The sequence below is a fragment of the Orbicella faveolata genome, unplaced genomic scaffold, assembly GCF_042242905.1.
Source record: "Orbicella faveolata isolate gen_17 unplaced genomic scaffold, um_ofav_v1 contig_25, whole genome shotgun sequence".
In the NCBI taxonomy this organism is placed as follows: Eukaryota; Metazoa; Cnidaria; class Anthozoa; order Scleractinia; family Merulinidae; genus Orbicella; species Orbicella faveolata.
The window spans coordinates 15,003,270-15,016,388 of NW_028301553.1; the positions used below are offsets into that span (position 1 = coordinate 15,003,270).

Consider the following 13,119-nt stretch of genomic DNA (forward strand, 5'->3'; position numbering starts at 1 on the left):
ATGTGGTTTCGTGGAAGTTTGGGAGAACTCAAAAAAGCTGTGGAAACACTCGTCTGTCGGTTCGTGTTCCCACAGCATTTCTCGTTCTCCCAAACTTCCACTAGGGTTTTAAAAACTCGATAGAAACACGGTACATGTGTTCTATTTCTGAAATTCTTCTTTACCATTAATTTACACTATTTAAAACGTTCACATTAGAATTATAATATATATACATATATACATATGGTAAAGGAAAAGAATGAAAAGATATGTGCGTGGTAATCAGAATAGTCTTTGGCTTTCGATCTGTTCACCATGTTAACCTAAATTCGGTAGAACAAAAGTATTGCATTAAATAAAAATACATTGCTGAAACTACATTACTGAAAACGCATTACTTTACACATATCAAAGGGAGTCGGATCTGCAATGCTTAAAACAACACACCCGCAGATAAATTAGTCAAGTCTGCATAGTAGCCAAGCGGCCCATCAGGCCGGAGCTTATCCTGGTTTCTGTAGCATGAAGCGACTAGGAGTATTTCTATTCCCATCTGGATGGGATGCTAGTCCATCGCAGGGTTACCCCCAGCATTAAATTTGCCGGTACCCATTTATACACTTGCGTGGAGAGAGGCACAGTGAGAGTAAAGTGTCTTGCCCAAGAACACAACACAATGTCCCCGGTCAGAACTCGAACTCGGACCGCTCGATCCGGAGCGCGCTAAAATATCATGGCGTTGACTTGCGATACTTAAGTTTTCGTTGTAAAAAGACTTTGTTTTCTCCTCATAAAAATAATCACTGAAAAAGCCTTGTGTTGCCATGGTGATAAGGATAAATAATAATACAATTAGCAGAGGCGATTTTGAATGTTCAACAAATACACAACTTCATAGCCTGAATGCAGCAAGAAACCAGCTTTGCTGTTACTTCTCGAGTTTTAGGTGTCTACCATTTATCCCGTGACATAGCGAAATCTTGCTTCCCCGAGGGCTTCAGCCATGTTCAAAGTTTTTCTTAAATGTGTCTTGAGGTGATTCTTCTGGGAGGAAGACTGGGTAAACCGTTTCTCGCAGAAAGGGCATTTATATGGCCTTTCACCCGTGTGAATGCGCACGTGACTGATAAGGCTCCCGGATTGATTGAAGGCCTTGGAGCAGTACAAGCACTGGAATGGCTTCTCGCCAGTGTGAGTTCGCATATGAACCTGAAAATAAATACATTTACTGGTTAATTCAACGAGTTCTTGAGGATTGGCGGAAAGGTTTGGTTTGGTTTAGTTTGGTTGACGAAACGCGACTTCTATAACGTTTCAAACAAGTGTTGCTTATATAAACGTTGAAAAAAGTGAAATCGGTAATACACTCTTTTTTTCTTTTTGTTTTTAGTAAGGCCAGGGAAGCTTTTTTAATTCAAAAAGGCAGACCAATTGATCGTGATGGTCTGAACATCCGTGAAGAAACATATTAATTGTTTCCGTTTATTATGTTCTTTTATTATGTCATTTTATTTTACCGTATGCTTATCTTTAATTTACACTGTCAATTAGTTTACGTATTTCCGGTATTACAAAAACATGCTACATAAAACACGTCCCAATGTAAAATTCTCATTGTACCTGAAGAGGGCTGGTTTGGCCAGCCGAAATATAGTACACCTTCAAAAAATCATTTTACGTTGTGTCGGTTTCTGCTTTTGTACTCTTCATTTTATATGCGAAGCAGATTAGATCACTATTGATCCAGCGTATAACAGCAGGATCATCGTTCCAGTTGCTTGCTTAAACATTCTATAGTCATTATATAAGAATATTGAGGCTGAAATTTGTGAATTTTTAAGAATACGTAAAGAATAAACCCGAGGCTGAGATTTTGAAAAGAATATAATTTTTGTGTTGAACATTTGTAAATACAATACAATTATATGTTTTAGCTAAACCGCATAGAATTCTTCCTTTCTCTAAACGGCAAAACTAGCCAAAAACAACAAAAACAGCACTTGCCGTATGTTCGATGCTAATATATAGATTTAGCCAAGCTTAAAAGCGGAGCTCCTGGGCCGGGTTGTTCAAAGCCCGATTAAGCTAACCCAAGGTAAGCGAGAATTTTCATTTAAGTTTTGTAACTTTGCGGTGAGGTTTTGCGTTTGTTTTCGATATCAAGAAAATAGCATCAGTAATATTGCTTCAAAGTCATCAATTTGTTCACCAGTGAGTGGACTTACCTTCAATGATCCTGGCTTGGAGAACGTGCTATTACATATAGGGCACTGGGGTTTAACTTGATTATTGCGTTTTTGCACAGGCCGCTGCTTACGATGAACATAACGAATAACCGAGGGCCTGGGAGCGAGATTCGTGGCCGGAGGAGGACTGTTTGTACCATTCACAGTGGTGTTGCCTGTTGATGCAAGTAGCGCTGGAGAACTGAAAAACATAGACCAGTTTAATGCTAATAAACTAGTCATGAAACGCTTTCGAGTGGTATACCTTGGAACATCTAAAGGCGAGTGTGCAACCCAGGAAATACAAAAGACAAGCGAAATATTCCATACTATGCCACGAGAAAGTGTTGCATAACTTTTTTATAACATGCCATGCACTTTCTCGTGTTATACAAGGCTCGTGTGTTTTCCTAATTATCAAGGTGCTTTTTGGTTCGGCTATTTGGACTCTAAACTAGGAATTCTATTTCCACCCGATTTGTACTTGTTAGCTCTTTTTCTCCGTCAGTTCTACCTCAACAGTTATCCTAGTTATTTCACCTACATATATTATGCGGAAGAACAAACGCTATATGATAAGTGAAAAACGGAAAACTGATCCTCACAACATGGAGATGACAATGGGACAGAAGTTAATAAAACAAATGTCAAATTTAAACTTCACTGTCAAAGCTTCTCAAGATCAAACTTACTCTCACCTGCATTCATCTTGAGGCATGCAATAACCAGACTGGTAATAAGTCATCCAATGCCATGGCATGGGTACAAAGTGCAAATTATTTTCTGCCATCAAGAAAAATGTAAGTTGCAATAATGATCCTAGTAACCTGTAGAATTGTCATGGTATCAGGGTGGCGGCGGCGGGGGTAGTGATAGTGATGGTGTGGCTGATCTTGGTAATAGTAGTGGCGGTGCTAGGAGTGGGAGTAGCTATAATGTTGGTGGGGTTATTGTGTTGATGGTGTTGGTGGTGCTGACAATGATGGCCGTGGTCATTCCGGTTGTGAAAAGGATGGTGGTATTCAATCAATCAATCAACTTTATTTAGACAGGGTGACACATGACAGTATAAACAGATAAACTAGTGGCCCTCTATGCTGAAAATCTACGAGTAATTATAAAATAACTAAGTATAGAACAAAGTATGAACAATAAAAAGTTGCAATATGTAAAAAGTTACAAAAAATATATATATGTACATACATAATTACAATGATGTAAAAATTCCTAACAATTCCTAACTATAGTAATATGATTGTGATGCTGATGACAGTGTTAGTAGCGATGGTGATGTTAACGATGTCGGTGATGATGATGATGATAGTGATTGTGTTGCTGTTAGTAGTGGTGATGGTGATGATAGCGTTAGTGGCGATGGTGATGTTTATCGTGTCGGTGATGGTGATGACAGTGATTGGTATCTTGGTAGTGGTGTTGGTGTAGGTGACCGTGATGGTGATGATAATGTTGGTTGTGATATTGATGATAATGGTGCCGGTAGTGGTGATTGGGATGGTGGTTGTGCTAGTGGTGATGGTGCTAGTGGTGATGGTGCTAGTGGTGATGATAGTGTTGGTCGTGGTGATGCTAATGGTGTCGGTAGAGGTAACTTGGTTATGATTGGGATGGTGTTGTTGGTGATGACTGTGATATCGATGATAGTGTTGCTGGTGTTTGTGATGTTAATGGTGTCGGTAGAGGTAACTTGGTTATGATTGGGATGGTGTTGTCGGTGATGACTGTGATATCGATGATAGTGTTGCTGGTGTTTGTGATGTTAATGGTGTCGGTAGAGGTAATGGTTATGATTGGGATGGTGTTGTTGGTGATGACTGTGATATCGATGATAGTGTTGCTGGTGTTTGTGATGTTAATGGTGTCGGCAGAGGTAACTTGGTTATGATTGGGATGGTGTTGTCGGTGATGACTGTGATATCGATGATAGTGTTGCTGGTGTTTGTGATGTTAATGGTGTCGGTAGAGGTAACTTGGTTATGATTGGGATGGTGTTGTCGGTGATGACTGTGATATCGATGATAGTGTTGCTGGTGTTTGTGATGTTAATGGTGTCGGTAGAGGTAACTTGGTTATGATTGGGATGGTGTTGTTGGTGATGACTGTGATATCGATGATAGTGTTGCTGGTGTTTGTGATGTTAATGGTGTCGGTAGAGGTAACTTGGTTATGATTGGGATGGTGTTGTCGGTGATGACTGTGATATCGATGATAGTGTTGCTGGTGTTTGTGATGTTAATGGTGTCGGCAGAGGTAACTTGGTTATGATTGGGATGGTGTTGTCGGTGATGACTGTGATATCGATGATAGTGTTGCTGGTGTTTGTGATGTTAATGGTGTCGGTAGAGGTAATGGTTATGATTGGGATGGTGTTGTTGGTGATGACTGTGATATCGATGATAGTGTTGCTGGTGTTTGTGATGTTAATGGTGTCGGCAGAGGTAACTTGGTTATGATTGGGATGGTGTTGTTGGTGATGACTGTGATATCGATGATAGTGTTGCTGGTGTTTGTGATGTTAATGGTGTCGGTAGAGGTAACTTGGTTACGATTGGGATGGTGTTGTTGGTGATGACTGTGATGTCGATGATGGTGTTGGTTGTGGTGATGTTAATGGTGTCGGCAGAGGTAACTTGGTTACGATTGGGATGGTGTTGTTGGTGATGACTGTGATGTCGATGATGGTGTTGGTTGTGGTGATGTTAATGGTGTCGGCAGAGGTAACTTGGTTACGATTGGGATGGTGTTGTTAGTGATGACTGTGATGGTGATGATAGAGTTGGCGGTGGTGATGTTAATGGTGTCGATGATGGTGATAATTGCATTTGGGATGATAGTAGAGAGGGTGATGTGATGAAGATGTGAAGTAATTCTCGGGACCTTAAGTTTAGGAAAAGGAAAATTTTTCAGTAGCGAAATGTTGCGTAACATTTTTTGGGGGGGAGAAACGCCGTTTTCATATTGACACGAGATTCCTATGTACTCAGATTTAACAGCATATAAAAACAAAGCTTATTTAGCAATTTACATCACAGTTTGATAACCGAAAAAGACTTGACTACTTTTCATGCATGCGTTTAGACAGACGTACTGTAAACGAAACTAGCTTAAATGTAATCCTTGTTGTTATAATTTACAGCTAAAGATGCCTAGTCCTGTGCTTTATACTTCCACTGAGGTTTATGCACGGCCAAAAATTGCAAAGGAAGAAAATCTTTACCTTGGCATCGATCCATGTCCTTCTGGCGCTTGAGCTCCGATCCGTGGAAAATGAGCAATAACAACTTAAACCAGCAGTATATATACAAATGAGGTACATTCCGTGAAACAAGGTGTGAAAACTCATGAACATCCAATGGATTCCGTGCATCTAAGTGTGAAAAGTCCGTCGGAAAACTCCTGTACCTTGACAACAAGCACTACTGTGATTGGTCGATAAAATGTTAATGTTTTTGACAGAAAAACCAATGAACGTCAAGTGCATTCCTCGCGGTAATTAAGTAGTTCTGTCAGAATGTTATTGGCTGACGCCCCGGTTGACATTGGTAGTAAAGAGACATCCTAATTATTACCCTTTAACTTAAATACTACATTGCATACCTACAGCTTTTGAAACAAGGCTACTAGTACTGACAACACAAACTAACAATTACCTTAAAAATGCCATGTTGTCAATTTACAATATAACCCTGCAAGTTGTGACGTATTGCTTGTTTGTTTGTCCAATTTTTTTACAGAAATCCTTATCAAGCGATGGGCAATTCTTGACACCTGTTTGCGCAGAATTCTCGAGTTGACCAAATTTCATCACCTCGTTGCACGGAATGTACAAGATGCTTTTCATACCGCGTCATTAACATAATTAAACACGATTAAAGGTAGTAGGCGTCAACCGATTTTTCACACGTTATCCCACGGAATGCACCTTGTATATATACCGACTCTGTCTTGTTATTGCTCATTTCAGTATCGTCCACAAATCAAGGCTCGAGTATCAGAGAGCATGGATCCATATCAAGGTAACTTACCTTGTAGATGGCTGTATATCTGTTGCTGAGCTAAGCTACATTTTTCATACTGGCAACTGTGACAGGCTGATTTTGAGTGAAATTTATGTTCATTCTGGAGACGTCGAGGCTCCTTCGAGGCGTTGGGGATTTAGGATAGTGTATTAGGAAGGTTTTGGACCAAAATTTTTGTACTATATATTTAACAGATATTTTTCGAGACTCGTTTCTCCTTCGCCGATTTTTTGTTTAATTTATTCGTAGCTCTGTTATCCAATTATTTTTAGATATTTAAAACTACGTGAAAAAGTCAGTCAGCGTCCAAATCCTTTACCAAAGAGAGAATTATATTTCTAGAAATTAAGCTGAATTTTTGGGCAAATTTTTCAGGTGAATGGTGATGTTCAACCCTTGCTACCCAAAATATTAGTCCGTGGATTACTATGATAACTAAATTACTATAAAGATACTTTCCCTAGTAGGTTTTTCATAGATATTTTCTCCATTCTCTGCTAGCAATTGGATATGTTTCCCCTGGGAAACTCTAGCGTTCAAGTAAAAGCAAACTTAAGTTCCATCAGAGAAATAATCGGCAGGGTGATCCTGCCATGGGCTAGCATCCCAACCACGAAGGAGGGGGAGAGTAGACTAATGCTACAGAAACCGAGATAAGGTCCAGTGATATGGGACAGACTTTTATCTTTACACGTTAACTGTGTGCCATGTACATGCTCGTCTTTAAGTTGTTGGTCTGCTTTTTTTTGGCAATTTTGTCAAACTCAGTATGAAATTATCTCTCCTATCATTTCCGACAAAACGCTTTCAGTGATCATCTGAAGTTGGAACTCAGTATTCACTTAAAATGACTAAAGGACGAGGCGAAAAAAAAAGTTTGAAAATTGAAACAAGAAACATATTTCCTAATGTTTACTTCGCTCCGGCCCTGTGAACGTGCTCGTCTTAAAGATTGTTTTTGTCGGCAACTGTTGTAATCTCCAAGCGTTAACTACTTATTGCCTATGAAAGAAGCCGCCTCACCATGATTGGCTAAAAAAACTCTGTTTTTTCACCCTATCGTTACTGTTTCTTAACAACCATTTCTTCGCAATGTTCAGATCCGAATTTTTTGTACCTTAACAGAACAATGCTTGCCATTTTGATAAAGGATACAAACCTAAAACCATGACTCGATTTTCATCTGGAGAGGTGAACCACCCCTTTGGCTTTCGGCCAGCCACGGGGCAAGAGCGAGGTTGGCAGAGTAAAACCCCTACAAAAAAAAAACAAAAAAGACGCAAAAAACAGGTTATTTTCGATTCCACTATATAAAAACTCTCTGACAGACAAAACAGGAAACTTCGATCGCTTTTCTCATCCTAGTCTGGTTCGCTTTTTTTATTCATAAGAATCGTCTCGTTGAAAAAAAAAATAACAGAGAAAAGGAGATATGAAGGAAAAAGCGTAAGGTTTAATTCGCGTTTTGGCTTTGTAAATCTGTTTTTGGGGGGAAATCGTGAACGAGGAAAACATCGCGAAAGTGTTCAAAGCAACACATAACTTTGGCTTTTTGACACTACAATTGGCTGGTTATAGGACAAGCAAAAAGGAAGGTGTACGCTGTCTTTTAAACGATTGGAACTATACGATACCGCGGAATTCCGCGGGACCATACGGGTCATATCATGTTTTTCAGGTCCAGCTTACACGAAGACTTTCGTCACCTAGAACGGCGATTTGCAAATGCAGTTACAAAATTCATTGTGATGTGAACTGATCAATAAATATTGTACGCGCCACAGTTTAACTAGACTGTTCACAGCCCCTCTATGTTTCAACGCACGAAAAATTGAGCGAAGCACGCAGGGAGGCGAGCGAATCGAAGCGAGCCCAACGAAGAATAGAGAGACTGTAGACATCTCTGGAAAAAAGTGGTTTTATTAGGTTCCTCCACCTGTTATCGCCTTGCTGCCAACAGCTCCATCTCTTGACTAATTAAATAAATCGGACGCGGTAAATTAATTGTTAGTTTAATTGATTACAAGCCCAGTTTGCAAACAACAACACTTGTGTGTTCTTTCGATTTTTGTAGGATATGCGCCTGCTTCTTTGCTGGTCTTTGCTATTCGCTTGAGGAGTTTTAGCAAAATGTCTCATACATAAACGAAAAATGTACTTCTTGAGCCTAAACGCGAAGGCGTTACACTACCCGTGGCACCATTGTGTAGCGGAGAATCTTTGTTCTTCAACATGCTTTGGAATTTTGCACCCAAAGGACTTTTGCTTTAAGGGCCGAAAACAAACTAGCTTGTATTTCGCTTCTTCAATCGGCAGAAGCACGTCGTCCTTTGTTGGCAAAACGATAGAAGGAATCCCAAGTTCCTCCACCTCTGTTTTTTAACTTTCATGATGCTTTTGAGTGGCGAAACAATGAGAACAACAGCTTTCGCAGCCATTTACATTTCTTTTCCCTTTGCGTAGAGTTGATATATCAGTCTTCCCAAAGCTGGTCGACAAAATTGTAACAACGTCCTTCGACGGAAAAAGATGAACAACAACCTCTTTCTGTTCATCATTGAGCGAAGAAACATGTGGGAATTTCTCTAAACAGGATTCTAACAACGCTCCATTACGAATCAGGGCATGTGTCTAAGATGACAACTGCTGCAAACCGCAAAACGCGCCTGGACGCAATCATGATTGCTCGTTGTCAAGGTGATGACACTTTTGTCACCTTTCAACTACTGGGAGTTTTCCGTTTCTTGAAAAACGGGAATTCACTTTTTTCCAAAAATTTCTACAACCCCTCTATTTTTCTCGGTCACCACCCCCTACACTGTCAAGTCTTCCGTTTTGCGCTGGCGTCCAGTGCTTTCGCGATTTTAGCCACGCTTTCCACGATCGAATAAAAATACGTGAAAGTAGAGAGCCGTGAACGGTCTACAGTTTGACGAAACCAGAAGTCAAACAACGCAAGAATCCGAGATGAAGTTGATTTTTAAAAACTGGTTAAATGTATGTCTCCCCGAGTACCGTATGTAAAGAATTTGTTTTTATCTTTCACCTTTAATCAAGATTTCATTTTAAAGGGTTTTTCTTGTTTATTTCCAGCCCGAAATGTTACCGATGAAGTGCATGGCCGTCACTTTCCAGACGAAATGGTTCAACACTCGTTTTGCCCCAATAGGATTGCCCGATACATTTATCGTTTATCACCACCAGAGTATTCTGTGGTACATCCTTACAGTTTGAGTGAGAGAAGTACTGGGGGACACTGTCCCCTTTATTGTTACCATGGAGACTTTAACAGACCCCCACCACAACGGTGAGCAATAACCCGCCGTAGGAAAAAAGATGGCGGCTGTACATTTTACCACAATACCATGCGAACCTTACACAGCCCATAGAAAAAACCAGGAAAGCCATATTTTAGCTATATTTGTCTCTGTGCTAACGACATTGTGTATGCTAGGTTTGAAGATTTTAGAACTTTTCTGCACGTTTTATGAGCATTCTTAAAGTTTTCGTGGGCTAAGAATTATGGGTAAATGTACCAGTCGCCATCTTTTTTCTTGCGGAGGATTGCTTACACTTTCCCTTTGTGTACAACAGTTACGAAACGACGAAAATTTCTATACACGTGGCTCTGTCATCAGTACTGGAAATGTGCTTATTTGAAAGTCAGTAACTCTTTATTTTTCACTCTTTCTGCAGATTCATGCTTACTCAAGTTGAGAAACGATCACCAGGAGAAGATACAAGTGGGGTACCCATAACTGTTTCCACGGCAACAGCTAATCCTGGCACTTTACCGGTGAAAAGGGAAAAAACAGACTCTCCACCACCACCAAGGGAAGTCTCTCCGATGCGTCGCCCCAGTCCCCTTCCTTTCCTCGGTTATCTTTCTCAGAATCAAGCTTACGTCAAAGTACGAACGACGAGAAAATTGACTGCTCGGCCCCAGTGCTCTGTCTGTTCAAAGACATTTTCCAGATCAGGAACCCTGAGGGTAATATTATTGATTCTTTGTTTTTAAAGTTTGCTGTTAGAAATCTAACTTGTAGAACTAGAAAAGTGTCTTGTTCTCAAAAGTAATCAATAAAATCTCTAATAAACTCCAGGATTCAATAAACTGCATAATAATACAATTGAAAAAATTACTCGATTCTGATTGGCTAAAAAGGAGTGCAGTTTTCATGTAACACAAGTGTAAATTTGAAGAGCAAGTGCAAATTTAAACACCAGTGCATATGCTAACGAAGATATCCGAAGTTAGTACGAAGAAACTTATGACTACCGACGGTGATCCGAGTTATTTCGAAGTTGGACGAAATTAACCCGAAGCCTATCCGGGGGCGTTTAATCGAGAAATACGGTACATTTGATTTGGTTTTTACGACAGCCGCTAAGAAGATTTCTTTTTAAGTCTGATTCCCAAATACTGCGTTTTCTTATTTTCAGGTTCACATGCGAATCCACACCGGCGAGAAGCCATTTCAGTGCAAGTTCTGCTCCAAAGAGTTTGCTCAATCCGGGAACCTTGCTGCCCATGAACGAATTCACACCGGCGAAAAGCCATATGAATGCAAGTACTGTGGGAAGCGTTTCACCCAGTCCTCTGCTCAGAAAAGCCACTTGATGACCCATATCAACCAGCAGCTGCTGTCGATACCAGTCAGCAGCTAATCTGCTGTTCTTAGAAAGTTTATTCATTCTTTTTTTCAAAAAAGGGCTTTCTGTAAAAAAAAATGTTGCTCGTCCGGAATTTTATAAAAAAGAGAGCGGGTGGGCCCTTTTTTTTGTTATTTCCCAGTTTTGTATTATTTTTAATTGAATGCTTTCTTCACAGATTATTACCCTCCCCCAGGGACATGTTGGAGTTCTTAGGTCAAATATTAATAATATGAAACGTCAGATATTGATTAAACACAAGTTTGTTTTATTTTGATACATGTTTTAAAGAACAACGTATCATGCGATGAGGAACATTTTAACAGTCGAACTTCACGTGGTTTAATTTGTGAACTGCTCTTTCTGTAAAGTTTAAATCGAGATGCAAATCTAGTGCAAGAGTTGGAGGTCGAATCGAACTGCTATTATATTATAAATCTAGAGCATGTGTTTCTAAAGAATTGGTTCATGCTTAGCGTGCGTATATCGAGTTATGGATGCACGCGGGAAGTTTGGAGAGCATGAAAGAAGCGTAAGAGTTGCTCGAGGCGATAGCCGAGAGCAACTCTAGCTTCTTGAGTGCTCTCCAAACTTTCCAAGTGCATCTATAACTCGATATACGCACAGCTAAAAGCATGAACCAATTCTTTTATAACATGGCAACAACATATTGGGCACTAAAGCATGTTTTATTTGTGATTAACTACAAAGTTCTTACAATGCACGGTGAAGGAAAACAAAGGTAATTAGGATCCTAACACGCCACAATCAGTTGAACGAAAACGCTTAACCTGGTTTCTAAAATTGTCAACGAAAAATTCGCTCCTTCGATTTAATTATAATGAAAATGTAGGCAAACAAAGTCAAAAATACTCAATGCCGGAAAATGTAGACAAACAGAGTCAAAATACTCAAGTTTAAGTAAACATCTTAGCTCGGCAAAAGTCAAAGGCTCGAAGTAGGGTTTGGATTGTTCAGAATAATCTTCACATTGCCGAAACTTAAACAGAAGGAACTCGCACTAAACTCGACGGAAATTTTGCAGCTGAAATGAAACTGCACACGTCATTTTATTGAGCACGGCCGTGCGTACATAAAGATTTTGGTCATGATGGCTCAATAGGAATTAGGTAGGACTAGCGCGCGCGCTATGTTAAAAGTGATCTTATAAAAGTTTACAGTGATTTAAAACGTGCTTGTTACAAATCATACGTTACATTGCGTTGGAAAACAATACTTTCCCTATAGCTGCACGCGCACGCGCATCTTTTTATTTCCGTTAACTTTGAAATTTATCTAGCGTATTGTTTTCCAACGCAATGTAACGTATGATTTGTAACAGGCACGTTTTAAATCACTGTAAACTTTCATAACCGTCACACTGACGATGACGGATGTACCGTCGAAACATGTTGTGGATCTTATAAATATTTCACGACAAAATATTTTTATAATACAAAGCTATTTGCATCCTTTACCAGCGAACTTGCAAAATAAATCCTGCAAGGTAATTAACCTATCCACTATGGACCTAGCGTACCAAGGCTTTAAAATTTTAGCCTGAATTCGAATTAAAACGCAGACAAAAACCATCTCTTTTATGTTTAGAGTTTTCTTTGTACTCAATTGAGGAGAACTGGATACAAAGTAAAAGTAACGCTTGTACGTTGGTTTTTGTTTGTACAAACGTTACTAATAACAAATAAGAAAAAAAGAGAGGCGGTCCCAAAAAATGAAGCGAGTGGGGACGAGAAATATTTGCTTTTTTTTTAAACTTGGCCTTAATTAAAAACGTTACTTTCTTGCTCGTTTGCTTACAGTGAATTGTTAGATGAATTTGATGAATGATTTTAACATGTTGAAAAAGTTACCATTCCGGTAAAAATTTATGGCATTCATTGCGAAAACACTCAAAAAAGAAAAGTCTTCCTCAAATAAATACTTCTGCCAAAACTAAACACTGTAACAACTGGCATAAGAGACTATCGTTATCAAAGGTTCGGTCTTAACATAACAGACGACAAAGGAAGCAGTTCGCTCCTACGAAAATGTACCGAACACCACCTTTCTTAGGGGTGGACCATTTGACGTTTGAGGGCGTGTGGGTGATTTGGTACCGGCACGAATAGTTTATCACCTTCATGAATTAGGATTTTTTATTTCTCGAGTCGTCTGTATGCATTTAATTTTTTCTCCGTATAACACGCTATTTTCGACTCACT

The 13,119-nt window shown here is 39.5% G+C and overlaps 1 protein-coding gene across 1 annotated transcript; it reads left to right on the forward strand.

The window, feature by feature from the left end:
* The first annotated feature begins 9,775 nt into the window (after nucleotides 1–9,775).
* Nucleotides 9,776–11,172, forward strand: LOC149109115 (uncharacterized). The gene is made up of 2 exons (XM_089295048.1): nucleotides 9,776–10,235; nucleotides 10,688–11,172. Exons 1-2 carry the CDS (start codon nucleotides 9,945–9,947, stop codon nucleotides 10,910–10,912), a joined length of 516 nt encoding a protein of 171 aa, XP_089151174.1. The 5' UTR covers nucleotides 9,776–9,944; the 3' UTR covers nucleotides 10,913–11,172.
* The last annotated feature ends 1,947 nt before the right edge of the window (nucleotides 11,173–13,119 follow it).

Bases quoted from the DNA above. Each gene is read 5' to 3' on its own strand.
- LOC149109115 (XM_089295048.1), top strand. From the start codon at position 9,945: ATGCTTACTCAAGTTGAGAAACGATCACCAGGAGAAGATACAAGTGGG. The intron at 10,236-10,687 runs GTAATATTATTG...TCTTATTTTCAG, and splicing joins CCAGATCAGGAACCCTGAGG to GTTCACATGCGAATCCACAC.